Consider the following 20,943-nt stretch of genomic DNA (forward strand, 5'->3'; position numbering starts at 1 on the left):
TAGGGGGGTCGTGTTGTTATGACATGGTTTATATTTAATGCTTTGGATGTTCACTTTACAATGCTAATTCTTAAATATTATTTCATGAGGATATATTAGTAAACCTGTGGAGAATGAAAAATTGCAGTACTGGAGGCTCTAAAACAGAACAAGCTGAAAGGAAAAGAGATGCGCAAACATGATTCTCTTTTATTACAATGTGTAAAAAAATTTAGTATGAACCTCTGTGTTGAGTAAAAACCACTGCATTACTAGAGAGACTAAAACTGAGAGGAAAAGAGATCACAAAAACAATCTCCAAACGTCTATAGCCTCTCTCTCTCTTCCTCTGTTGTTAACATTAGTTTCTGCCAAATACAGCAACAAAGTGTATTACATATTCTTTTTTTTTTTTATAGATTATGGAGGCTCTGTTCTTATTCTCATTTCCGGAAACCTGTCTTTGCGGTGTTCATGCGTTGCGTCCATTTCTTCTTTGTGTCTGTCTGTTTCTTTGATGCAAACGCCTGGAACGGGTTCGGTCCTACATACATCTCCTCTTTGATCCTTATCTTCTTTTTCTTCCCTCTATCATACTCCTCATCCCTGCCACATTCCCAATACCATTGATGTGTAAACCAACCGCCTAATAATATAAACTAAACCCAAAAAGCATATAACGTAAAGCCTCAAAACTCACCACTCATCTGCTACGTAACCGATTTTAGTGCCTTCACTCATTCCCATCTTCTTAGAAGCCGAGACTTCCTCATCCCATTTGGCAACTGCAATGGTTATCAGACTTAACTCCATCAAAAACAATCACATAGACTAAGCTCTTTGAGGTCATTAAGAGTTGGAGGATGACAAGTAGCTACTAGCAGTAAGAAATACCAAAAAAATTTAAATGTCATAAGATGAGAAAAACGGAAGACTTACCAACTGTCTCTGGCAAACCCCGGGTGAGAATCGTCGGCTCATCTTTCTGCAACACGATTTGTTCATCTTTTGACGGCTCTCTCTTTCTTTTGGCGACTTGGCTTGCTTTAGGTAAGCCAGAACTCCTTAACGGTGGTTGTTGGTCTGAAGCAAGAACGGCACCATTTTGATTATTAGCTCTCTCATTGAGATCTCCAGTCGTCGCAGAGCCAAGCAACATATTCCCATTACTATTCATTTTCCTTTCATTATGGACACTCTTCCCAGGCGAGCAAGAAGAGCCAGAAGCAACTTCGCTAGTTATCTCTGACGTGGAACGCTCTTGATCTTCAGCTCTTTTCTCTGATAGAACCTCCTCAGAAATAACCTTACCAGCAAAGGTACTTGATCTTCCCTTCTTCTGTTTCTTCTTTTTGCGTACGCCAAGGGCCAGCTTAAAAAGTCTTGATCCCACTTGCAGGGTCGTTTTTGTTTTGCCCTTGCGAGTCTTTCTTGGTGTGGTGAGAGTCTCCTCAGCTTTAGCTACAGAAGTCGGCAAGTTCACAAGAATTTGAGCGTTTCCACTGCCATCCAGTAGAGGGGAAACCTTCCCTGGTAGCGTTGCGCTTGCAGCCTTTATATTCTCCTTTACCAAAGATCCTTCCCCATTAGCCTGTGATGGTGGCAGTTCCTTCTGAAGGTTCTCTTTGGAATTTGATTCTCTTTGGGATATGCCAGCAGCAGCAGCACCTTGATTACATGATCTCAAGGGTGTTGTACCATTGGCACCAAGACCGTTCAAACTAGATGCTTTCATGACTGCTGAACCACTCACTCGATCATTTCTGTTAGAAGATATAACCATAGGAACTCTGTTTGTGGAAAGACTCTCTTTTTTAACCATGGCAGGCGTATTCTTTGGGGCCGTGTTCTGTCTATCACGGACATAGAATAGCATATACGCCTTCTGATTGAACACAATCTTCTCACTAACTTGGGAAACCTAAAGCAACAAAGTAAAAGAGTAACTTACTAGTAGCCAAACGTAACCAGAAACTACGTACAGAAATAAACAACTAACAGCACCAAAATTTTGCAAACCCAAAGAAGGTAGAAACGCTGCTGCTTACCTTGTTGTCATCAAGGGAATACCACATGCCACTAGTTGAAGTGCGAACAAAGGATGAATAGTGACCAGAATGAATACTTCGACCATAATGAACTAAAACACTATTCAGAGTGTACTTCAAGTCACCGTCCTGTTCAACACAAGTAAATGTATTGTTATAACGGAAGTCAAGAAGCTCAATAATCAAAAAAAAAAAAAAAATACATGAACCAGATTATCTAAACAACTCCAAGAACGTGTCAAATTCATAAGAGTACATAGAGCACAAGAGGAAGTTTCACTTACATTCGGACCACTGAAAAAAGGTTTCAAGTCAACTGCAGAGGGAAACTCGACTTTCCGGTCGATTTTATCGGAACTATGTGCTTCAAACCGCTTGAGATGCAGAGCTAGAACGTACGGTGCTTTAGAAACAGTCAGCTGTTTTGTAGCCTTAACTTTCTGCTTGCATCTTTCACATTGGTAAACCTTTGCACCGTCATCTAAGAGCTCAACAGAAGTGAAACGTGTGAGCGCTCTCTGCAACGAATCTGCCTTGGAAATGTCTAGGCTTAGGTCAAGAAACGGATCAAACTTGTCGGAGCAATGTGAACATTGCGCGCATTGCACCTGAAAAATACACAAATATTATTAGAGCAGGCTTGCGCAATTAAATCTAAAAATAAAAAGGAAACTTTACCCGACTACGGAGGGTACCACCGAATATTTTGTGAACCAAGCTGCTCCTGTAAGCATCAGAGGACTCACTTGGCACACCAGAAGGCAGAGAACACTTGTGCATGCATTCTAGCAAATTGATCATGTACTCATGTGCATCTTCCTGCCGACCATTCCTGAAGTTTCTCGATACGCCTAAACCAAAGCAGTTGAGAATCCGGTTAAGTAAATTGGTACGCTAATATAGTGGGAAGCAGACAAGGTTCTGAGAAGCATGTTACATCGCAGGTTTGAGACCAAATATTTTGGGGCTAATGTGTCGCCAGTAGCTTGGAGAGCACTCCTCACATGCTTCTGCATTGCACATAAAGCACAAAACCCAGCCACGTGGCCTACACAAAACGAATTTGATATCAACATTGTAGCAGAGACTGAACAACCATAAACTAATTAACTTAAGCATTACGAGCAGATCTACTTACAGCGTTTCTCATGGCCAACATTTAGTAGGTAAGCAGCTAAGGGCTCAGTGTATGTCAAACACTGTAATACCGAGTTAAGAAAACATGTATTCCCGAGATTCTCCAAACCCGCACCCTACAAAATCGACAAACAAAAAGTAAAATTTCTTTCCATCGATCACAAAGGTTCGCATGGAAGGGGTAAGGTAAGCTACTACTAACGATTTTACGGATGGTTATGCTAAAGGTAAGCGCCCGATCGAGCGAATCGGACCCGTCTCGCTTCTTAACGGAGGAGGATGAAGAGAGAGCTAGCTTGTTGGCAGAAGAGAAGCTGGGATTCAAAGTCTCCAACTTGAAATCGGAACCACCTTTGTTAGAGAAGCCGTTCCAGGGTTTCCTCGCGGGATGAAACTCGATCCTTCTGAAGACGGCTGAAGCTGAAGAGGACGAAACGGCGGAGGATCTATTATTACTCGCTGCCTCCTCCATCGGGTAAAATCCAGAGGGAATCAAACGCGATCCGCGTTTAAGACAAGACACACGGCTTTTTTTTTTTTGTGATTTCTGTCGGGGATTTAGAGTTGGAAGATCAAAGGAGAGAGCTTTCACGGCTATCTTTCGAAAAGAGAGTGACTCGAGTGGGCAGCTGCAACGCGCTATATTAAACCCTAGAAAAGATTCATCAAGACATTACTCTCTGCCACTTGTGTTTGTTTTCTTTTTTTAGTACAAAGGACACGAGCTTCTGTTTCTGTTACGGTGGTCTATATCGCGCCGGATTATCACCCGGTCAACGAACAGAGGTATTATATAAAGTGGACCTAAGTTAGGTTAGCGAGCCCAAATTTAAAGCCCATTTAATATGTAAGTTTTAACGAGCCTCATTTACGTAACCACCTGGTGCTCGTGAATTATCGATCGGAGCATTCCCTTCACTGTTACACACCGTCGTCGAGGCGTATCTCCTTGCTCCGTCGTCAAAACCTAATCACGAGTTGAGTGTTCTCTCGCCATTGGCGAACACTAAGCAAGAAGGTAGTCTTCCCATATTCTTCTTCTTTCGTACGCTTTGTTGTTTCTCTTCGATTTCGCAGTCAATTTGTTACTTATGGATTCTGAAATTTCTCAGATTTTGGCCCTTTGTTGTGATTGTGATTTTCAGATGAGCGTGGCGAGTGATTCACCAGTGCATTCTTCTAGTAGCGATGATCTCGCTGCTTTCCTCGAAACCGAGCTGGACTCTGGCTCAGATTCTTCCTCTGAGTCATTTCCCATCGAAGAAGAAGCAGCCGAGGATGATACTGAAGTTTCCAATCATAGGTTTCCATGCCATATCTGAGTCTTCAAGCACTAGAAATTTTCAAATCTCTAAAAACATGTTTCTCAATCATGTTATTATAGGTTAAAGAGACGGAAACTGGAGCATCTAGAAACCGTGGATGATGTAGATGAGATTGAGGATGTAGCTTCTGTGAAGTTTTCACAAGAAATCTCTGGTGAAAGTCTCTTTCTTTTAGCCTTACTTTGATGCCTGTTTTATTGACTTTGGAACTGGCTATTGCTTTTGCAGAAGCATCCTCAAGCAAGTTACCGTGCCAACACCCAGGGACCTTCGGAAACATGTGCATTGTTTGTGGACAAAACGTGGAAGAAGAAGAAACTGGTCTTTCATTCACTTACATACACAAGGTATTGCGCCAATCTATTCGATTTAACTTTCTACTTTCAGTAGATCATCAAGTCTTAGCTATTGTTGAAAATGTTTTTTCTATAGGGTATAAAGTTCCATCAAGATGAAGTCACTCGGATGCGTGATATAGATATGAAAATGTTGCAAAACCAGCGGAAGTTATGTTTAGTTCTTGATCTAGACCACACTTTGCTTAACTCAACCGTACTTAGGGACTTGAAACCAGAGGAGGAATACTTGAAAAGCGTCACACATTCTCTTCAAGGTAATACAGTCTGCATGTGTTGTGCAGTTTTATTGAGTTTTAATATATTTTTTTTCTTTTCTGATCTCAGATGTTTCTGGTGGTGATCTCTTCATGCTTGAGTTCATGCATATGATGACCAAATTAAGGCCGTTTGTTCGTACGTTTCTAAAAGAAGCCAGCAAGATGTTTGTATTGTATATATACACAATGGGAGATAGGCCGTATGCACGACAGATGGCGAAGCTGCTAGACCCTAAAGGAGAGTACTTCGGTGAACGGATCATTTCTCGAGATGATGGCACGGTGAGACATCAAAAAAGTTTAGATGTGGTGCTGGGACAAGAAAAAGCTGTTCTGATTCTGGACGATACAGAGAATGTAAGTTTGTTTAGTCTGCTTTGTCAATTCTTCATGTCATTTACAGTCATGATATTATCGTGTTAGATTAGATTTGCTGATTCTTGGTTTGATGCGCAGGCGTGGCCAAGTCATAAAGACAATCTGATCGTGATAGAGAGGTATCACTTTTTCGCATCAAGCTGCAAACAGTTTGACCATAGATTCCAGTCTCTCTCGCAGCTGAAGAGCGATGAGAGCGAACCAGATGGAGCACTTGCAACTGTTCTTAAAGTCCTTAAACAAACACATAGTCTATTCTTCGAGGTATGCTCAATAATCAATATATAAAAAGAGAAACTTATTTATCTTGTCTGGATTGCTTTCTGATTGTTACTCTCTTTTCAGGATGGAGGAGAGGACTTGTCCAGTAGAGACGTGAGGTCATTACTGAAGCAAGTGCGTAAAGAGATACTTAAAGGATGTAAAGTGGTGTTCAGTCGAGTGTTCCCGACCAAGTCTCAGGCTGAGGATCACCCGCTGTGGAGGGTGGCTGAGGGATTGGGAGCCACGTGTGCAACGGAAGTGGATGAATCTGTAACACACGTGGTGGCAATGGATGTGGGAACGGAGAAGGTGCGCTGGGCCATAAGAGAGAAGAAGTTTGTTGTGCATAGAGGATGGATAGACGCAGCTAATTACCTGTGGAAGAAGCAGCCAGAAGAGAACTTCGGGTTGGAGCAGGTCAAGAAGCAAGGAACAGATGAAAAGAGCGATGATGTAAACATTTGAAAGGTAGACTTGAGGAAGAAACAGATGACTTATGTAATTGCATTTTGATTATGAAAGAAAGACAGAAACAAAAAGTTTTTTAACAAGAGACTAGTTTGGGGTGTCGTTGCTTCTGGGTCCAACCATTGTCTGTGTTAGAGCTGGCATTTGGCTCAAACCGAACTCATCAAACTGAGAATTTTTGGTTTTTGGTTGACATCCGGTTTGGCTAAGAACTGTTCAGTGAGATTAAAAGATTCAGTACGCTCTTGGTCTGATACGTGTAAACAAATGGTTCGATAAACATCAGCTAAATAAACTGAAATTAACCGAATTGTACCAAATTTCACCAACTAGTTTTTGATTTCCACTGAATCAGCAAGATAAACCGAGGAATAAAACGGTTTCGGTTCAATTCAAAGCACAACAACATAAAATCTTAAACCGAACTTTATAAACTGAGAGTTTCAAACCGAACTAAACCAAAATATAGTTCGGTTTACTTCAGTGGCATTTTTTCAAAAACCGACCAAAAAACGAATGCCCATGTGTTGTCTCTACCGACTACTTTGTTGGGCCGAAACAGCCAGTCTATTAATGAATAGTGGGTAATAGTGGGCCACATCTATTTAGTTTAATTTATTGTTTTTCTTTACTCTTATACCTCTTTGTCACGTTCGACCGGCTAATCGTTTCTTCTTCTCACCGTCGCTCTGCTCTGCTAAACATGGTGCTCGATGCTTATGCTTCGTCGAACCCTAATCAGGTTCACGAGGACGTTCTTCAGAAATCTAGAGACGCTTGCTACAAGGTCAGTCCCCTTTCTACTACTTCCTTGTTGTTTAATCGATTGCGATGGATGATTAGGGCAAATCGTGAATCGTGTCGAGTGATTATTGATCACTAATTTTTACAGGCAAGAGATGCTTTTTACACTTGTCTGGAGAAGGAATCTGGTAAAAAACCCACTGAGATCGCGTCCGTAGGTCTTCTCTACCCTAAAGAGTGCAGCCTTTCCAGAACAGAGTTTGTCAAGAACTGCCGCTCCTCCTGGGTATATTGTTCTGTTTCCTCTTTCTCTCTCTCTCAGTTTCTTTTGTGAGGTTGATCTAATGGAATTGATGTAATAAAAAAATAAAACATATGTAGGTGAAGCATTTCGATAGGGAGTACTGTCGGAACAAGAGAGTCCAAAGGCTGTTAGATGATGGAGATGAGAGGAAAGGTCCAATGTCACTCCCTCAGCCTTACACTTTCAAGCCTTCCCCTTCTTCTTAGATCCCCTTCCTTTCCTGGTACTACAACGCTGATCTTTTTTTTTAAATATATTCTTTAACTTCTTCTCACCATTGTTTAGCTGATTCCGGGAAGTTTTTGTTTGTCTTTGTTGTTGTGTAGGAAGAGGAAGATGACTGAGTAATCCCTTTGGTAGCACTTACCGTTCCTGAAGCATTAGGACTCATTTTCTTTGCCGACTTTCTTTTGTTTTATATCCCTTAAAGTCTCTCGTCTTTATTTGAGTTGTAAGCTTACAACATGGGAATAAAGGTGTTGTGCTTTTGAAGGAACCTGGTTCTTTGCCTATTATTGTCTATTGCTCACAATCTGCAAGCATTTAGTATTACAGTATGCTGATATATAAATGGTTATTTGGTTGGTGAATCAGTGAGTGAGTCATTGACTTGGTTTGTTCCACACTGTCCTTGAAACTTAAGTATCTTCCTCTGCCTCTATTGTATAAACCCCTATCTCACTCGTGGTATCTTAATGGCCGCCGCGTATGTTGAACTTGAGCCTGAATATAATAAGTGGTAGAATGTGGGGAGCTTCAACTTGAATAGAGATTATTATACTGGTTCAGGTTACATTCGATTTACCCAAACGGTAGCAGCGTTGACAAAGCGATTTTGGGTTAAGTAGTGGAACGCATGTCTCTTAGTTTTCGGTCCCACCACCTCTCTACTGTACTGTATGGTTTCTGCCTTGTCGGTTATGCTAGTTGTGTGTTTAAATGTTGTAAATTAACTGTTTTATATTATTTAATGCTTAACAATGAAAATTGTAGATAGAAAATGAATATTAGTGTTTGACACTTCGACTCAAAACGGAGAAAATGAAGAAGCAATTGAGAGATCCTATGGATCACGCCTTGGAGGCAGATACATCATCCATAGTGGAGGAGGCTTCAGGTGCAGCACCTGCTACATTTGCCTCCTGTGCTGCTACAGCATTGGAGTTGGGGCTGAAGAGAGCTCCACGAGAGTGATTAGATGATGATGACATTGCTGTTGCGAGGGAGATGGGCATTAGACAAAGCCCCTTCCCTTGAAGGTACTGCATTGCTGATCCCATGTCTTCTTCCATCAGTTTCGCCACCCTCTGCTCCGTTGTCCTTAGGCTCTCGCTGGATGATCCCGTTGCGTTTCCATTCCCGTTACTGACATTGCATGGTCCCGAGAGTGCGTTGAGCTGTCCTCTTACCTTACATTTTACCAAAAAACCACAATGATGATGATTAAGTGATAATATGCCACTTTTACCTAAAAAGGCCATGAAGAGGGACTAAAGAACTAACCTCGGATGTGAGACCATTGAGTCGTGGACCAGCTGCTCTTGCACTTCCCAATCTGCTCATGCTTAGTACTTTGACTTGAAGCTGAAGGAATCTAACATACTCGATGATCTCGTCCAGCATTGATGCTTTATCCGTCTGCATTACATCATATCAACCAATTCAGTTATCATGCAAATCTAGATAATCACCTGTAAGATCATGAAAGAACCTTGTTGGTGTTGGGAACCAGTTCTTGGAGAGACTTCATCCTCTCTGCAATGCGTTCCCTTCTCAACTGCCACAAAACGATACAATCAGAAACACAAGATAACAGAGATGAGATGGAGGTAAGTGAACATTAATGAAGATACCCGCTCAGCGATGCTGTGAGGATCGGTTGCCTGGCCTCTCCTAGCTCGCACCCTTGGCTTTTGGCGAGCCACAGGTGGGCTCGTGGTTGAGACAGGCCCTTGCGCCTGCTGCAACCCATCTTGGCTACCCGTTGTTGTTGGACCGCTAGACTCCTGCATTTACAAACACAACACAAAAAAGCTGTCATTTTGAGGAATCATAAATAAACATCCTAAGAGTTCGTTGGTATGATGATGTAATGTAGGTGATGGTTTGGAACCTGTGGTTGATGGAATTGGTTAGAGACGGTGAGAGCGTGGAAGAGTGATTGAGGAGGAGGAGGGGGGAGAGATGATGAGTCCCAGGGAGTAAGAGGAGGAGGAGGAAGAGAGGAAAGCATTGACATGGTTTCATGGAAGAAACCGTTACTGTTTTTGTTTATGAACTCTCCCTTTCCTTCTCCATTCCCATTTTCCATCTCTTCTTCTCTTGTCTTCCTTTGCTTCCTCATGCATTTTTATCCTCATTTTCGTTATTGTTTTAAATTTATTTAAATTTACTGGCCGTTTCTTTTTCTTTAAAAGAAATATTTATTCCCTTAGGTACATCTGAGATATTTAATAATATGAATTTCGAATCTCTCAATTATATTATCTCACAAAAGTCGTACGTAGCCGGCCTCTTTTTTATGTTTGTTTTTGTTATTAATAATCCTAAAATCCAATTCTTGATTTACTCGAATCTGTATACAATCAATTTTACATTTTTTGTGTTATGTTTTGTTTAGAAAAAAAAATAAAAAGCTTAATGTTATGCTTTGCCTCTTCGAATGATTAAAATGTTCCTAACTTTGCAAATTAATCATGTTATAAATGTATAATTTATGCAAATTCAGAGAGACTTACTCTTGCATGTCACTCCGTCTCGGCAGAAACTGATTTGTTGACACATGTTTGCTTTGTAATTTGCACTGATCAAAGTGTATATCAATTTTCTTTTATAATTTCGGTAATGGACGATGCCATGTTTCTTTACTCTTCTTCTATCGCACTTGACATAACCATGTTTGCCTACACACTACTAAAACTAGGAAACTGTTCTATCACCAGCTAGAATTGTAAACAAGAGGGTATGTATGTAGTTTACATCAATCAACGGACAATGGCTTTGCAGCTCAATTCAAAACGTTAACAGTATAAGTTAAAGCCAAACCATACAGACAAGACTTGCACTAGCAGTTAACATATAAAGCCAACAGATCGTGCGTGGCAACTCGACGAAGGTGCTCTCACTGGCTGAGCCGTGCCTCTCTTTTAAGCACCTGTGCAACATGGATGGAAAGTAGGTTAAACAGGTGATAAGATTTAAGCTTTTTTTCTTCTCAAAAGCTTCTCGAGGTAAAAGATACATCATATAGAGGGATGCTAACCTCATCAGCAAACTTGATCAAAATGGTAGTCCGAGGACGTTGTTGTCCTTCAATGGGTACGAAATGAGCCGTTACCACAGCAGGAAACCCTGCGTTATCCAGAACTCCCTGCATAGAGGACATGGTCTAAGCCGTATGTTCTAAGCCGTATTCATGAATATGCAAATACAGCACTCACCTTCACTATGCCGGCCACAAACGCTCCGCAGTTGAATGTTCCCATGTCTTTTGGAATCGAAATGAACCTACACTTTCACATTTTTCATCACTTCCCTTTATCTTAGAGTGTTTAATGGAAAGAGCTGGAGGAATGTAAACCTGTTGACGAGAAGCTCTTTTTCACTGATCATGTACTCATCTTCATGTTCTGTTCCTTTTTCAAGTGAATCAGCAACCTATGGCATGTCCATAGAAAGAATCAATCCTATAACAACTAGTCAATTTGAAAAATCATCACTCACTAACCTTTCCAAACAACACCTTCCACACGGTGCTGTGGACGAAAGACAGGATCCCTAGTAACCTTGTCTCTCTTCTGTTTCCCTGAAATATTGGAAAAAAAAGGAAACGTTGACTTTTTCAGTCGTTCAGGCAACAAGTCTCAGACATCATTTTGCAAAAAACAAAACGTACCTTCTCTCGGTTGCAAAGAAGCTCCAAAACTCGAGATCCAACAGCATAACCAGCATCCTCTAGTCTGAGAGAGACAGCCATCATTACCAAGTACAAAACACATCGTTGGAATGTGAATGATTCAGACTATAAAAAAAAAAGAAAGTAAAGATCATATATCTCTTGTTGCTCACCTTCTTTCAAGCTCAGCAATGTTGTCAACCTGGGTTTGATTGTACTGAACCAGCTCCGAGAATAAGAAAGCAAACGCGCTCAAGCTCACCTACAACACACGTAGAGTTTCAAAAAGCCATTGAGAATTAAACGATCACCACAAAGAGATCAGATCTTAAAAGGAGTAGATTTTTTTCCGAGAAAATGTCCGAGATCGAAGCAGGAAAGTGGATCTAGAGGGGAGAGCGACAGAGAGAGAGAGAGAGAGAGATATACCTCTTGTTTGCCTTTGCTGAGTGGCTTGTCAAGGACATTAGAGTACTGCTTCATTTTCCCCACTCCGATCATCTTCTTCAGAACCCTAAACGCACACTACCTTTCTCTCTCTGAGGAAATTTACGCTTTTCCGGGAAAAGAATCTGTTTTATTACAGCCGGTTTTGTCTTTGATTTGGTTTGGTTTGATTTGGTCAATATAAATTGCGGTGCGTTTGTGGTTTAGTTTGATTTGGTCAATATAAATTGCACTCTCTCACCTTTATCGGTTTAATTTGGTTTGATTTGGTTTAATTTGGTTTGGTCAATATAAATAAAAGCTTCACCGTCTCTCTCAATCTCTCTCGTGCTTCGGCCGTTCTTCGCTCCCTCACTCCATTCATGGACGAAGACGATGAGTTCGGAGATCTCTACTCCGACGTTCTCCCCCCCTTCCAACCTCCTCTCCGTTCAATCGACCTCAACCTCCGATCGCACGAACAAGATGCCGCCGCCTCGGTGGCGGAACCTAATCCAACCTCCGTCTCTAGGGTTTCCGACGCAACCGCCTCCAAACCATCCACCACTCCCTCCCACGGCGCAATCGGCGACGACGACAAGGACATGATGGACTTCGACATCGAAGAGCCCGACGATTCCACGCCTGCGATTCCAGGTTTGGCTTCAGATCAAGGTACGGCGTTGATCGAGCAGGTCGGCGATGGTGGAGCCTACGGAGATGATTGGGATAGCAGCGACAGTGAAGACGATCTGCAGATAGTGTTGAACGACAACAACAACAACGCCGTCATGATGATGGGAGCTGAGAGAAGAGCAAGGATGGGAGACGATGATGATGATGAAGATGAAGATGAAGAGCCGCTTGTTATAGTGACAGACGCGGATCAGAATCAACCTATGGAGGAGCAGCAGCTCTGGGGAGGAGAAGAAGCTGTGGAAGGAGATGGCAAAGAGGGAGGAGAAGCTGTGAAGGGGAGTGCTACTGGACAGGCTAAAGCTGGGTATAATAGCAGTCATGGGTATCATCATCCGTTTCATTCTCAGTTTAAGGTCAGTGTCAATGGCAACAATGTTGTTGTCATGGCCTTTTTAAAAAATTTCATTGATTTTAAATATATATATATATCCATTGTACTTGTACATAAAAGTTCCTGAATGAAAATGCAGAGTATATTGATCAGAGAACATTGGAGTCTACTTCTGTTTTTTTTTTCTAATAATCATATGAATGTGAAAGGAAGACTAGAACGTAATAGCTCTCCTCCTTGTATATCGCAAACCTATGCCACCACCAATAATCTAACTTTAATGAAGAAGAACAGTCTCTTGGGACACTAACTTGCTTTATGAAGCTAACATCCCGTCAAAGATTTCATATTTTCTTTTGGATTGGTCATTACCAAAAAATTGCGAGTGGTTCACGCTGGGAGAATATAAGAGGCTTTTGGTAATTGATCTACTTGACATAATAATTATATTTCTATTGCAGTATGTAAGACCTGGGGCACCCCCTATTCCTGCATCTGCTGGTGTGACCTCCTCAGGCCAAGTTCGTCCACCCACCAACATTGCTCCTATGGCTGGTCGTGGCAGAGGAGATTGGCGTCCGATGGGAATGAGGAATGCTTCTGCTGCACAGAAAGGCTACCACCAGACTTGGGGTGGTGGTAATACAGCAGGGCGGGGACTCGACTTTACTCTTCCTTCTCACAAGTAATTTTTTATTTTATCTGCTTGGAACTGTGGAGATTTTAGTACCCGAGGCTCATGTTATCAATCTTATATACTTATTTTTCGTCTTAGCACCGAGTTTTGGATTGGTAAACAGCTGCGTTTCTTTTATTTGATGTCTACCTTTGCGTATTTCTAGGACTATATTTGAGTTCGACATAGACGCTTTTGAGGAAAAGCCCTGGAGATATCAAGGAGTTGATATCACAGACTACTTCAACTTTGGGCTGAATGAGGAGAGCTGGAAAGACTATTGCAAACAACTGGTAATTAATAACTGTGATTCGTATTCTTATTTCAGCCAATGAAAAGTACTAAGAGTAACATCTTTCAATTCCTTACAGGATCAACACCGTATAGAGACTACTATGCAAAGCCGAATACGTGTTTATGAAAGTGGCAGAACAGATAAGGTATGGCACAGTATTTCGTCAATAACATCATATTCAAAAAGGGTGACATTGCATTCCTAATCATTCTCCTTTACGATAGGGTTATGACCCAGATCTGCCCCCGGAGTTAGCTGCAGCAACAGGAGCACAAGGTGTTCCTGTTGCTTCCTCAAATTTAGTGAAGCCTGACAATGATCAAGGTGACTCAGCTAATATTCGACCTCCACTGGTATTTTTCCTCCTGCTTTGCTCTCATTTTGAAGTAGCATTGTCTATTTTTGGTTCACTATATTGTGTATATCACAGCTGGAATATTGTGGATGTACATTTTTTTGTTAGTATCTAAAGCTTGAGAATATTGGTTGATTTTTTTTCTCTCAGCCCCCTGGAAGACCCATACCTGTGGAGACTGGTTCTGGTGAGCGTCCGTCATCCATTGATACACGTGCTCCTCGAATGCGTGATCTAGAAGCTATCATTGAGGTTGAATATGATTCAAATCTCTCTTGATTTTTTTTTTACTTTTGAGATATATTTGCTTGATATACTGACTGCTACTAACTGTAATTGATTTTGTTACCAGATTGTATGTGAGGATTCTCATGAGGATGAGCCCTCGGGTGAAAATGGCGCAGAAGATAGTAGCCTTCCTGGAGATAATGCTCCAGTTGAGACTGGGTATGTTAACAGCGGGAGACCAGACACGGAATCTGCTAAACTAAGTCCTGCCCAGGTTGAGCCACTCAAAAGGCTTCCCAAAAAGCAAGACGATGAAATCTCTAGAAGCACGTATAGTGGCCAGAGTTTTCGTTCATCATCTCCTGATGGAGACAGAGGCACAAAGTCATCAAGTGTTGATCATGAAGATGTGGGAGGTGAAGCTGGCAAAGATACTGAGATGGAGGAGGAGCACAAAATGAGTTCTGCAGTTGAAGAAGATGATGGAGGGGAATCAAAGACGGAGAGAAGCAGTGAAAGCAGCAAAGCAAGATCTGGAAGTCACAGAGATCATCAGCAGTTGAAGGATAGTGCGGAAGAGGAAGTTATTCAAGATAAGAAGCATTTTACTCGACCATCTAGCACTAAGAAACATCACGTTAACAGTGCACCGCATCAGAGCAAAAAGTATCAGCACAGAGGGAAAGAAATGGAAAGAACTCGAGCGGGGAGCAAAGGTGGTAGTGAGTACGCAAATCCTCATATTGAAGCTGATTCTCGGTATATTTACTCAATGGCAAGTGGCGAGGATTTTGATAGAACGAGAGAGCGAGATGTTGATGGGGGAGTCTGGCGCAGGAAAGAGGATGACACATTCAGTAGAAGAGGTGGTGATGAAGGGTCTAGAAAAAGGGCTCGTGGAGATGATCTGGGCTCTAGGCAGAGCAGTGACCATGTTTCTTCGAGAAATCATGTGGATGATGGTGGTTTAAGAAATAATTACGAACTGTATGATCACATTGGCAAGAGGAGGAAGGAGGAAGAATACTTAAGAAGAAACCGCTTTGAAAAGAATGAAAACTCATATGGTCAAAGAGAATCAATCAGCAGCCTGAAACGAGATCGTGGTGATAGGTTGGACCATCAAAAGAGAGACGTCCAACATAAAATCAGAGATAATATCGACGACCACGCTTCTCTTAGGCACAGAGATGATTTATACATGCAGCAGGGAGATGGTCATGAGAGGTTGAGAGAGCGTGAAGATTTGGATAAACTAAAACTAACTCACGAGGATGGTTTATCAGCACGAGGACGAGAGAGGCAGGTGGCTTCAAGGGGTCGTAGAGGTTCAGAAGACCGATCATCATCGAGGATGAAGGAAGAGTATAAAGCTTCTGACAAAGAGCATCTAACCAAGGATACAACAAGGCAGACTAAACAGACGAAGAGAAAGGAACATTCTGGTGAAGAAAGTTCTTCCTATCACAGAGGACACGAAGACTTCTCTGCACGCACAGATGACATTGTTAACAATGAGAAAAGACCAAGGCTGGAGAGGACAAGTGTTAAAAGTGACCAGGTTATAGATGCTTTGGATGGCCAGCGATTGCAAGACAGAAAACATAAAGATTCCAGACGAAAGATTAAAGAACAAAGAGAAGGCACAGATTCATTGAGGAACAAGCAAGGAGAACAAAATGGCAATTCCAAAGTGACAGTATGCCCCCATCAGCTTATGAAATAATTTTTATTAAATCTCATCCAAGTTTTGCAAAACTTAACGTAGTTATTGTGAATGCAAACATTATCTTGCAAACTTTTTTGTTCTGTTGCCAAATCTTACCTATAATATATATACACACATATATATCTCATGGTTTTGTCACTTTTAATATGCCTCATGGTTCAGTGTTTATGTTTCTTCCCATCCCTTTCAGGGCTTAAAGGGAACCAACGAAGCAAGAAATCACAGGAATGAGATCCCACAGCAGCACAACGCCACCAACAGGCACAAGGAAAACGTTTCATCTGGTGATGAGCTACAAGATTCAAAGAGAGGACGGTCGAAATTTGAGCGTTGGGGAAGCCACAAAGAGAGAGATGATGCTGTCACTGCCAAGGGATCTTTATCCACTTCTTCGAAAGTTCAAGAGAAGGGAAAAGGCATTAACGGTCGAGCTAGCGAACCTAATCTTGGCTCTATTGGCAAGAACAGGAATGTAACTGAAGAGAGAAGTGGCCATGACCTTGCGGAGACCAAAGATGGAAGCGAGAAGGGACAACCAGGAGACCGGCACTTGGACACGGTTGAGAAACTCAAGAAACGCAGTGAACGGTTTAAACTTCCAATGCCCACGGAGAAAGACAACAACGCAGGAGTAAAGAAAATGGAGTCTGAGAGGCTGCCCTCTGCAAAAACTGAAGGCCCTGCGGATTCAGAGGTGAAAGCAGAGCGGCCGCCGAGGAAAAGAAGGTGGACAAGTAGCTGAGAGTCATAAACTGGAGTGGAAATAAAAAGCTGAGGAACTGGCTCTCTTTAGTTTTAAACGTATGACATGAGATTCTCTCATCCCACGGAGCAGTAGTGGCGGTATCCAGATGGAGGATCAACTAGGAGATTAGGAAGTGTGTTTGGGAGGAGCTATGTTGTGTAAGAATGGAGGGAATACGCATAAGGATTTACTCTTTGACAGAACACTTTTGTAGTAGTTGATGTAACTTTTGTGAAAGATTATTGGTCTCTTTTAGTTTTGTTCTCAGACCAAGTGCCTCGAGAGAGAGCAAGAATATTTTTAAAATACTAGATATATATATATATATACTGTATTAACTTAGTTACTCTGTTCTTGTAAACGACCTATAAAGACTTGATCGTTTGTGTTTGCCTTCATACTATGTCTGAGACAGTATGAAAGTAGAGCCTGCTTGATGGAGAAGGTTTCTAAAACAGAATATGAGCGAGTTATCACTGAGATCAAAAACATCCATATCATAACAAAACAAAGTTTCTTTAAAGCTTTAATCTATAAACAACAAAATCACTGTGTGCTTAGCTTAATATGAGGAAAACATAAAATAGCTTGTGTGTCAGTTTGGAAAATGCTGAGGACGAACGTGTTACAACCTATGAAAGTTATACCGTGTTATTACTCAGTCTTTACTCAGCAGCAAAGAGGAGTCCCAAAACCAGTATTGCCAGCAAGGAAAGGCCAAGATTAGCACTGGTGGCAATGGTGCCTGAGGCATGTTGTGAAGCTTCTCCAGTTGCATTAGCGGAGACAATGTTAGCAACAGGAGGAAGAGGCGGATCAATCACGTCTTTGGGGTCAAGAGGCGGGTTTGGGGCACTAACTGGTGGCTGTGCTTCCTTGGCTGCCACGGAGAGTAGAGCACCAGCCTCTGCAGGTAAGATAGCATAGGGCTGCTCTTTGTTCAAATCTGAACATGGACTCCCTGCATTTGCATCAAATACAACATTACACTGTTGTATCATGATCATCATGTACATGTTTTAAAACTTACTCAAGTATCTGGTTGCTGTGGCAGGGAACTCTGTGACGACTCCATCGACGCCATTCCCCGCAATGAACGTGGCAAGCTCCACCGTAGGATCGGAGAAGTAATCAAACGCTATGGAGAGGTACTCGTTCCTCAGCACGGAGACGTAAACAGAGACATTCCCTTTGTGCATTTCCTCCACTACGTTAGTCTTCCCTGTGGCAAAGCTTTCTGAGGTGGTGACCAGAGAACTTCTCATGAGATTGACAGCTTCTGCATGCTTCTTGATCTCGTCGACTGATGGCTTGGGAGCATCTCCGATCTCCTTGCCGATGGTCAAAACTCTTGTGAACGGAGGGACACCCGGAAAACCGGACAGAACAGAGCTGTCATCTGACTGAATCAACACCTTTTGAGTTAGTTGCTTGTCGAGTGTGGACTTGGTGACCGCGGACTTGACTGAATCTACGATTCCTAGACCTTTCTTTGAGGCTAGATAAGCAGCATTCTGATAAAACAAAACAAGGCGTTAGTGGAGCTTCCTTAAGTAAGTTAAAGCAGAATTTATGAGTTAAAGAGTGACAAGACTTGCCTGTATGTTGATAAGAACTCCAGTGACAGCCTTTGCTTTGCTGAACTCAAGGAAGTCAGCGAGAGTCATGAACTTACCAGCATTCTTGTTTAATGGATTTCTCTGGAATCCCCCTTTAGTTAAGAAGGGGCTCTGGATTTGAGCTGGAGACAAGAGACATCATCCCAATGAGATAGTTTTCAGACAAATTTTAGAAAAAGAAACCAAGTTACTTACGTTTTAGAGACTGGATCTCTGCCCAAGTGAGATCAAAAGAGAAAATCCCATTGGTAGGCTGGATCTCAGGAACACTGGTGGCTCTTGACATGAAAGTGGTCATGGCATTAGTACTTGCTGTTAAGTCTGCAGAATCATGACAGAAAGCTATTCCATCTCTGGACATTTGGACAGAACAGTCTATCACATCTGCTCCATCGTCCACAGCCTTTTGGTAAGCGAGATCAGTGCAGCCTGGATAATCTCCACTTGCTCCATTGTGAGTTATGACCAACGCATGGTTTGCTTTGGGGAGGTTTCCCTTTTGGTGAGACAAGCAAGCTGCAAGAATACAAAACACATTATGTGCATATATGTATATGATGATAGTGGATGCAAAGCAACATTTTAGAGGTTTTTTTAATCTCAAATTAGGAAAAAAACAATTATAATGGAAGTTTAAAAAAAAAAAAAAAAATTAAGTTAACTCTGCGTGGATGGCAAGTTAACTTACAGATGGCTTGTGATGCTGTTGGAGGGAAGTCAGTGACGAAACCATCAACAGAGAACTGATCATTGTCCACAAACTGGAGATACTCAGCGGAGGGATCATAGCTGTAGTTGAAGCTGGTGCGCAAATCATTAGCAAAACCTGAAGCATAGACCTCTAGACCAGCCTTGTGTGCATCAGCAACAAAGGTGGTGGCGGGCTTGAGGTAAGTAGCAGAGTCAAGTGGCCAGATGTAGTCTTTAGGGACAAGAACGCCTGATGCAAAGCCCTTGATGGCTGCAAGGTTGAGAAGAAGCTCGCTGTACTTCTTGTTGGTGGTTGGCTCAATTGCCTCAGGGTCTTTGAACTCGAATATAAGCTTTGTGTTGGCACTTCCTACGTCCATCCCGATGGTTTTCAAGAAGGCTATCTCTGGAGATGAGATGAAATTAATGCGACGGAATCGTAAGGTTTTTAGGTACTCTACTGCGCTCAGCTTGTGTTCCGTGTAGAAGGAGTCGTACTGCACGTTTAAATCAATGTTTATTTGTTTATTTGATGAATCAACAATAACTTTAAATGAATCAACAAGAACATTCCTTAGGTTCGTTAAATCATATATTCATATATATTATCAAAGAGAGGAATAAAGAGAAACCTGAACGCTCAACCAGAACTTAGGAGGCTTGGTTCCTAAGACGTCCTCCACGGCAGAGATTGGCATCTGGCCATCGAAGATGCTAGGCCGAGACAAGATGTTTTGGACCACTGCTCAACAATACAACAACATCAAAAGACTGGTGGTGGTGTTGGGAAACATTTGAAAATGAGAAGCAAAGACATACAAGAGACATTGGAGAAAATGGTGTCGGCAGAGTAGTCAAGGGCAAACCAGCCTTTGAGGTCCTGACCGTTGACCTTGTATGTCTTCTGGCCTTTGGGGAAGAGAGTGGAGATGGTGGTTGAATTGTCTAGCCTGATATCAGGCAAGCAGAGGCCGACACCGTCACTTGTCATCTGAAGGTTGCACAACATGGTAAGGCCAGGGGAACTGGTGCTAATAGCCAAGGCGTTTGCAGAGGCGCTTGACTCTGGGAAAAGACCCGAGAAGCCGCCTCTAGCCACAACCGCAGGCTCTTGTCCTGAAAAAAAAACAGATCAAGGATAAAGCATGGATAAGCTTTTCACAAAATAAACAAACAAACATGTTAACGTGATATATGGCCACATGGGCAGTTACATATATTAAATCACAAAACATAACAAAACATGTTATGTAAAAAGATTGATACATAGTACATACCGTTAAGGGTGAGCCATTTCTTGGCAGGAACAGCCGCCGCAGCAGCTGGAGTCTTGGGAGCAGCGACACAAGAGTGTAGGAAAAGGGAGAAAAGAATGAAAAACCTCAGCATCTTCTTCGTGTGTTGTTTATTTGATTGATCTCCTGCATGTGTGTACGTAGGCCAAAGCAAAGTCAGATACGACATTTACAATACTCATAATCTATATAAGTTTCAGAAAAAAAGTGAAAGAGATCTCACAGTAAAGAAAAGAAGAAGAACATTAATCTCTTCTTCAGCTTGTTTTCCTCGTCGGTTATGTTTCGACAAAACGGAAAAGAAGCGAAGAAGAAGATGGTCAAACAAAAAAAAGTGTTAACTAATGGGTAAAGAAGTAACTCGCTCGTATCATCTCATTTATACCCATTTATTACTCTATTTTTATCTCTTTTCCCCCTCCTTTCGCTTTTAACAGTTTTTCTTGTTTTTCTAGACATTGACATTTGTAACCAAATCCGAGATTTAAACTATAGACCTACTCGAAGAAAACTTTAGGAGTGTGATTGGGAAACCACAGCGCAATTAGGAGTAAATTAAAATAGATGAACTCAGAGGAAAAGAAAATTAGTAAATAGAGTAAAATGGTGAAATGAAAAAATAAATAAAGAAAAATTGAACAGAAAAAGAGGAGGAGAGAGCACGTAATCTTTACTTCTCTTAAAGACAAGTGGAAAA

General features: G+C 41.8%; 8 protein-coding genes across 8 annotated transcripts; 3 read left to right on the forward strand and 5 right to left on the reverse strand.

Moving 5' to 3' along the window:
* Window positions 1-169: 169 nt before the first annotated feature.
* LOC108847889 (ubiquitin carboxyl-terminal hydrolase 23) lies at window positions 170-3,866 on the reverse strand. Its single transcript, XM_018621257.2, has 9 exons — window positions 3,367-3,866; window positions 3,166-3,280; window positions 2,965-3,075; window positions 2,706-2,878; window positions 2,312-2,635; window positions 2,028-2,156; window positions 919-1,900; window positions 680-764; window positions 170-585 (listed from the first exon to the last, which is right to left on the reverse strand). The coding sequence occupies exons 1-9, from the start codon at window positions 3,634-3,636 to the stop codon at window positions 423-425; spliced, it is 2,352 nt and encodes a 783-aa protein (XP_018476759.2). The 5' UTR covers window positions 3,637-3,866; the 3' UTR covers window positions 170-422.
* A 161-nt stretch (window positions 3,867-4,027) lies between these two features.
* Window positions 4,028-6,410, forward strand: LOC108844205 (RNA polymerase II C-terminal domain phosphatase-like 4). The gene is made up of 8 exons (XM_018617428.2): window positions 4,028-4,182; window positions 4,310-4,467; window positions 4,549-4,643; window positions 4,718-4,836; window positions 4,922-5,102; window positions 5,173-5,462; window positions 5,562-5,747; window positions 5,829-6,410. Exons 2-8 carry the CDS (start codon window positions 4,310-4,312, stop codon window positions 6,210-6,212), a joined length of 1,413 nt encoding a protein of 470 aa, XP_018472930.1. The 5' UTR covers window positions 4,028-4,182; the 3' UTR covers window positions 6,213-6,410.
* A 433-nt stretch (window positions 6,411-6,843) lies between these two features.
* On the forward strand, window positions 6,844-7,759 carry LOC108845783 (uncharacterized). The gene is made up of 4 exons (XM_018618957.2): window positions 6,844-7,002; window positions 7,108-7,245; window positions 7,341-7,486; window positions 7,590-7,759. Exons 1-3 carry the CDS (start codon window positions 6,919-6,921, stop codon window positions 7,467-7,469), a joined length of 351 nt encoding a protein of 116 aa, XP_018474459.1. The 5' UTR covers window positions 6,844-6,918; the 3' UTR covers window positions 7,470-7,486; window positions 7,590-7,759.
* Window positions 7,760-7,982: 223 nt separating this feature from the next.
* On the reverse strand, window positions 7,983-8,922 carry LOC130494603 (transcription factor LRL3-like). The gene is made up of 2 exons (XM_056995847.1): window positions 8,767-8,922; window positions 7,983-8,672 (listed from the first exon to the last, which is right to left on the reverse strand). The coding sequence occupies exons 1-2, from the start codon at window positions 8,905-8,907 to the stop codon at window positions 8,334-8,336; spliced, it is 480 nt and encodes a 159-aa protein (XP_056851827.1). The 5' UTR covers window positions 8,908-8,922; the 3' UTR covers window positions 7,983-8,333.
* Window positions 8,923-8,962: 40 nt separating this feature from the next.
* LOC108845782 (transcription factor LRL3-like) lies at window positions 8,963-9,607 on the reverse strand. Its single transcript, XM_056995851.1, has 3 exons — window positions 9,377-9,607; window positions 9,117-9,269; window positions 8,963-9,040 (listed from the first exon to the last, which is right to left on the reverse strand). Exons 1-3 carry the CDS (start codon window positions 9,605-9,607, stop codon window positions 8,963-8,965), a joined length of 462 nt encoding a protein of 153 aa, XP_056851831.1.
* Window positions 9,608-10,180: 573 nt separating this feature from the next.
* On the reverse strand, window positions 10,181-11,745 carry LOC108845857 (uncharacterized). Its single transcript, XM_018619048.2, has 8 exons — window positions 11,588-11,745; window positions 11,332-11,420; window positions 11,159-11,222; window positions 10,991-11,068; window positions 10,844-10,920; window positions 10,704-10,770; window positions 10,526-10,633; window positions 10,181-10,417 (listed from the first exon to the last, which is right to left on the reverse strand). Exons 1-8 carry the CDS (start codon window positions 11,657-11,659, stop codon window positions 10,385-10,387), a joined length of 588 nt encoding a protein of 195 aa, XP_018474550.1. The 5' UTR covers window positions 11,660-11,745; the 3' UTR covers window positions 10,181-10,384.
* A 169-nt stretch (window positions 11,746-11,914) lies between these two features.
* Window positions 11,915-16,988, forward strand: LOC108847393 (FIP1[V]-like protein). The gene is made up of 8 exons (XM_018620622.2): window positions 11,915-12,636; window positions 13,076-13,299; window positions 13,457-13,583; window positions 13,662-13,730; window positions 13,810-13,938; window positions 14,091-14,192; window positions 14,293-15,867; window positions 16,088-16,988. Exons 1-8 carry the CDS (start codon window positions 11,968-11,970, stop codon window positions 16,637-16,639), a joined length of 3,447 nt encoding a protein of 1,148 aa, XP_018476124.1. The 5' UTR covers window positions 11,915-11,967; the 3' UTR covers window positions 16,640-16,988.
* Window positions 16,989-17,201: 213 nt separating this feature from the next.
* LOC108846415 (glycerophosphodiester phosphodiesterase GDPDL7) lies at window positions 17,202-20,579 on the reverse strand. The gene is made up of 9 exons (XM_056995841.1): window positions 20,470-20,579; window positions 20,229-20,372; window positions 19,771-20,067; window positions 19,584-19,693; window positions 18,950-19,448; window positions 18,457-18,777; window positions 18,241-18,383; window positions 17,673-18,156; window positions 17,202-17,603 (listed from the first exon to the last, which is right to left on the reverse strand). The coding sequence occupies exons 2-9, from the start codon at window positions 20,338-20,340 to the stop codon at window positions 17,308-17,310; spliced, it is 2,262 nt and encodes a 753-aa protein (XP_056851821.1). The 5' UTR covers window positions 20,341-20,372; window positions 20,470-20,579; the 3' UTR covers window positions 17,202-17,307.
* Between the last annotated feature and the right edge of the window lie 364 nt (window positions 20,580-20,943).

This window comes from Raphanus sativus, unplaced genomic scaffold, assembly GCF_000801105.2.
Source record: "Raphanus sativus cultivar WK10039 unplaced genomic scaffold, ASM80110v3 Scaffold0060, whole genome shotgun sequence".
Classification (NCBI taxonomy): domain Eukaryota; kingdom Viridiplantae; phylum Streptophyta; class Magnoliopsida; order Brassicales; family Brassicaceae; genus Raphanus; species Raphanus sativus.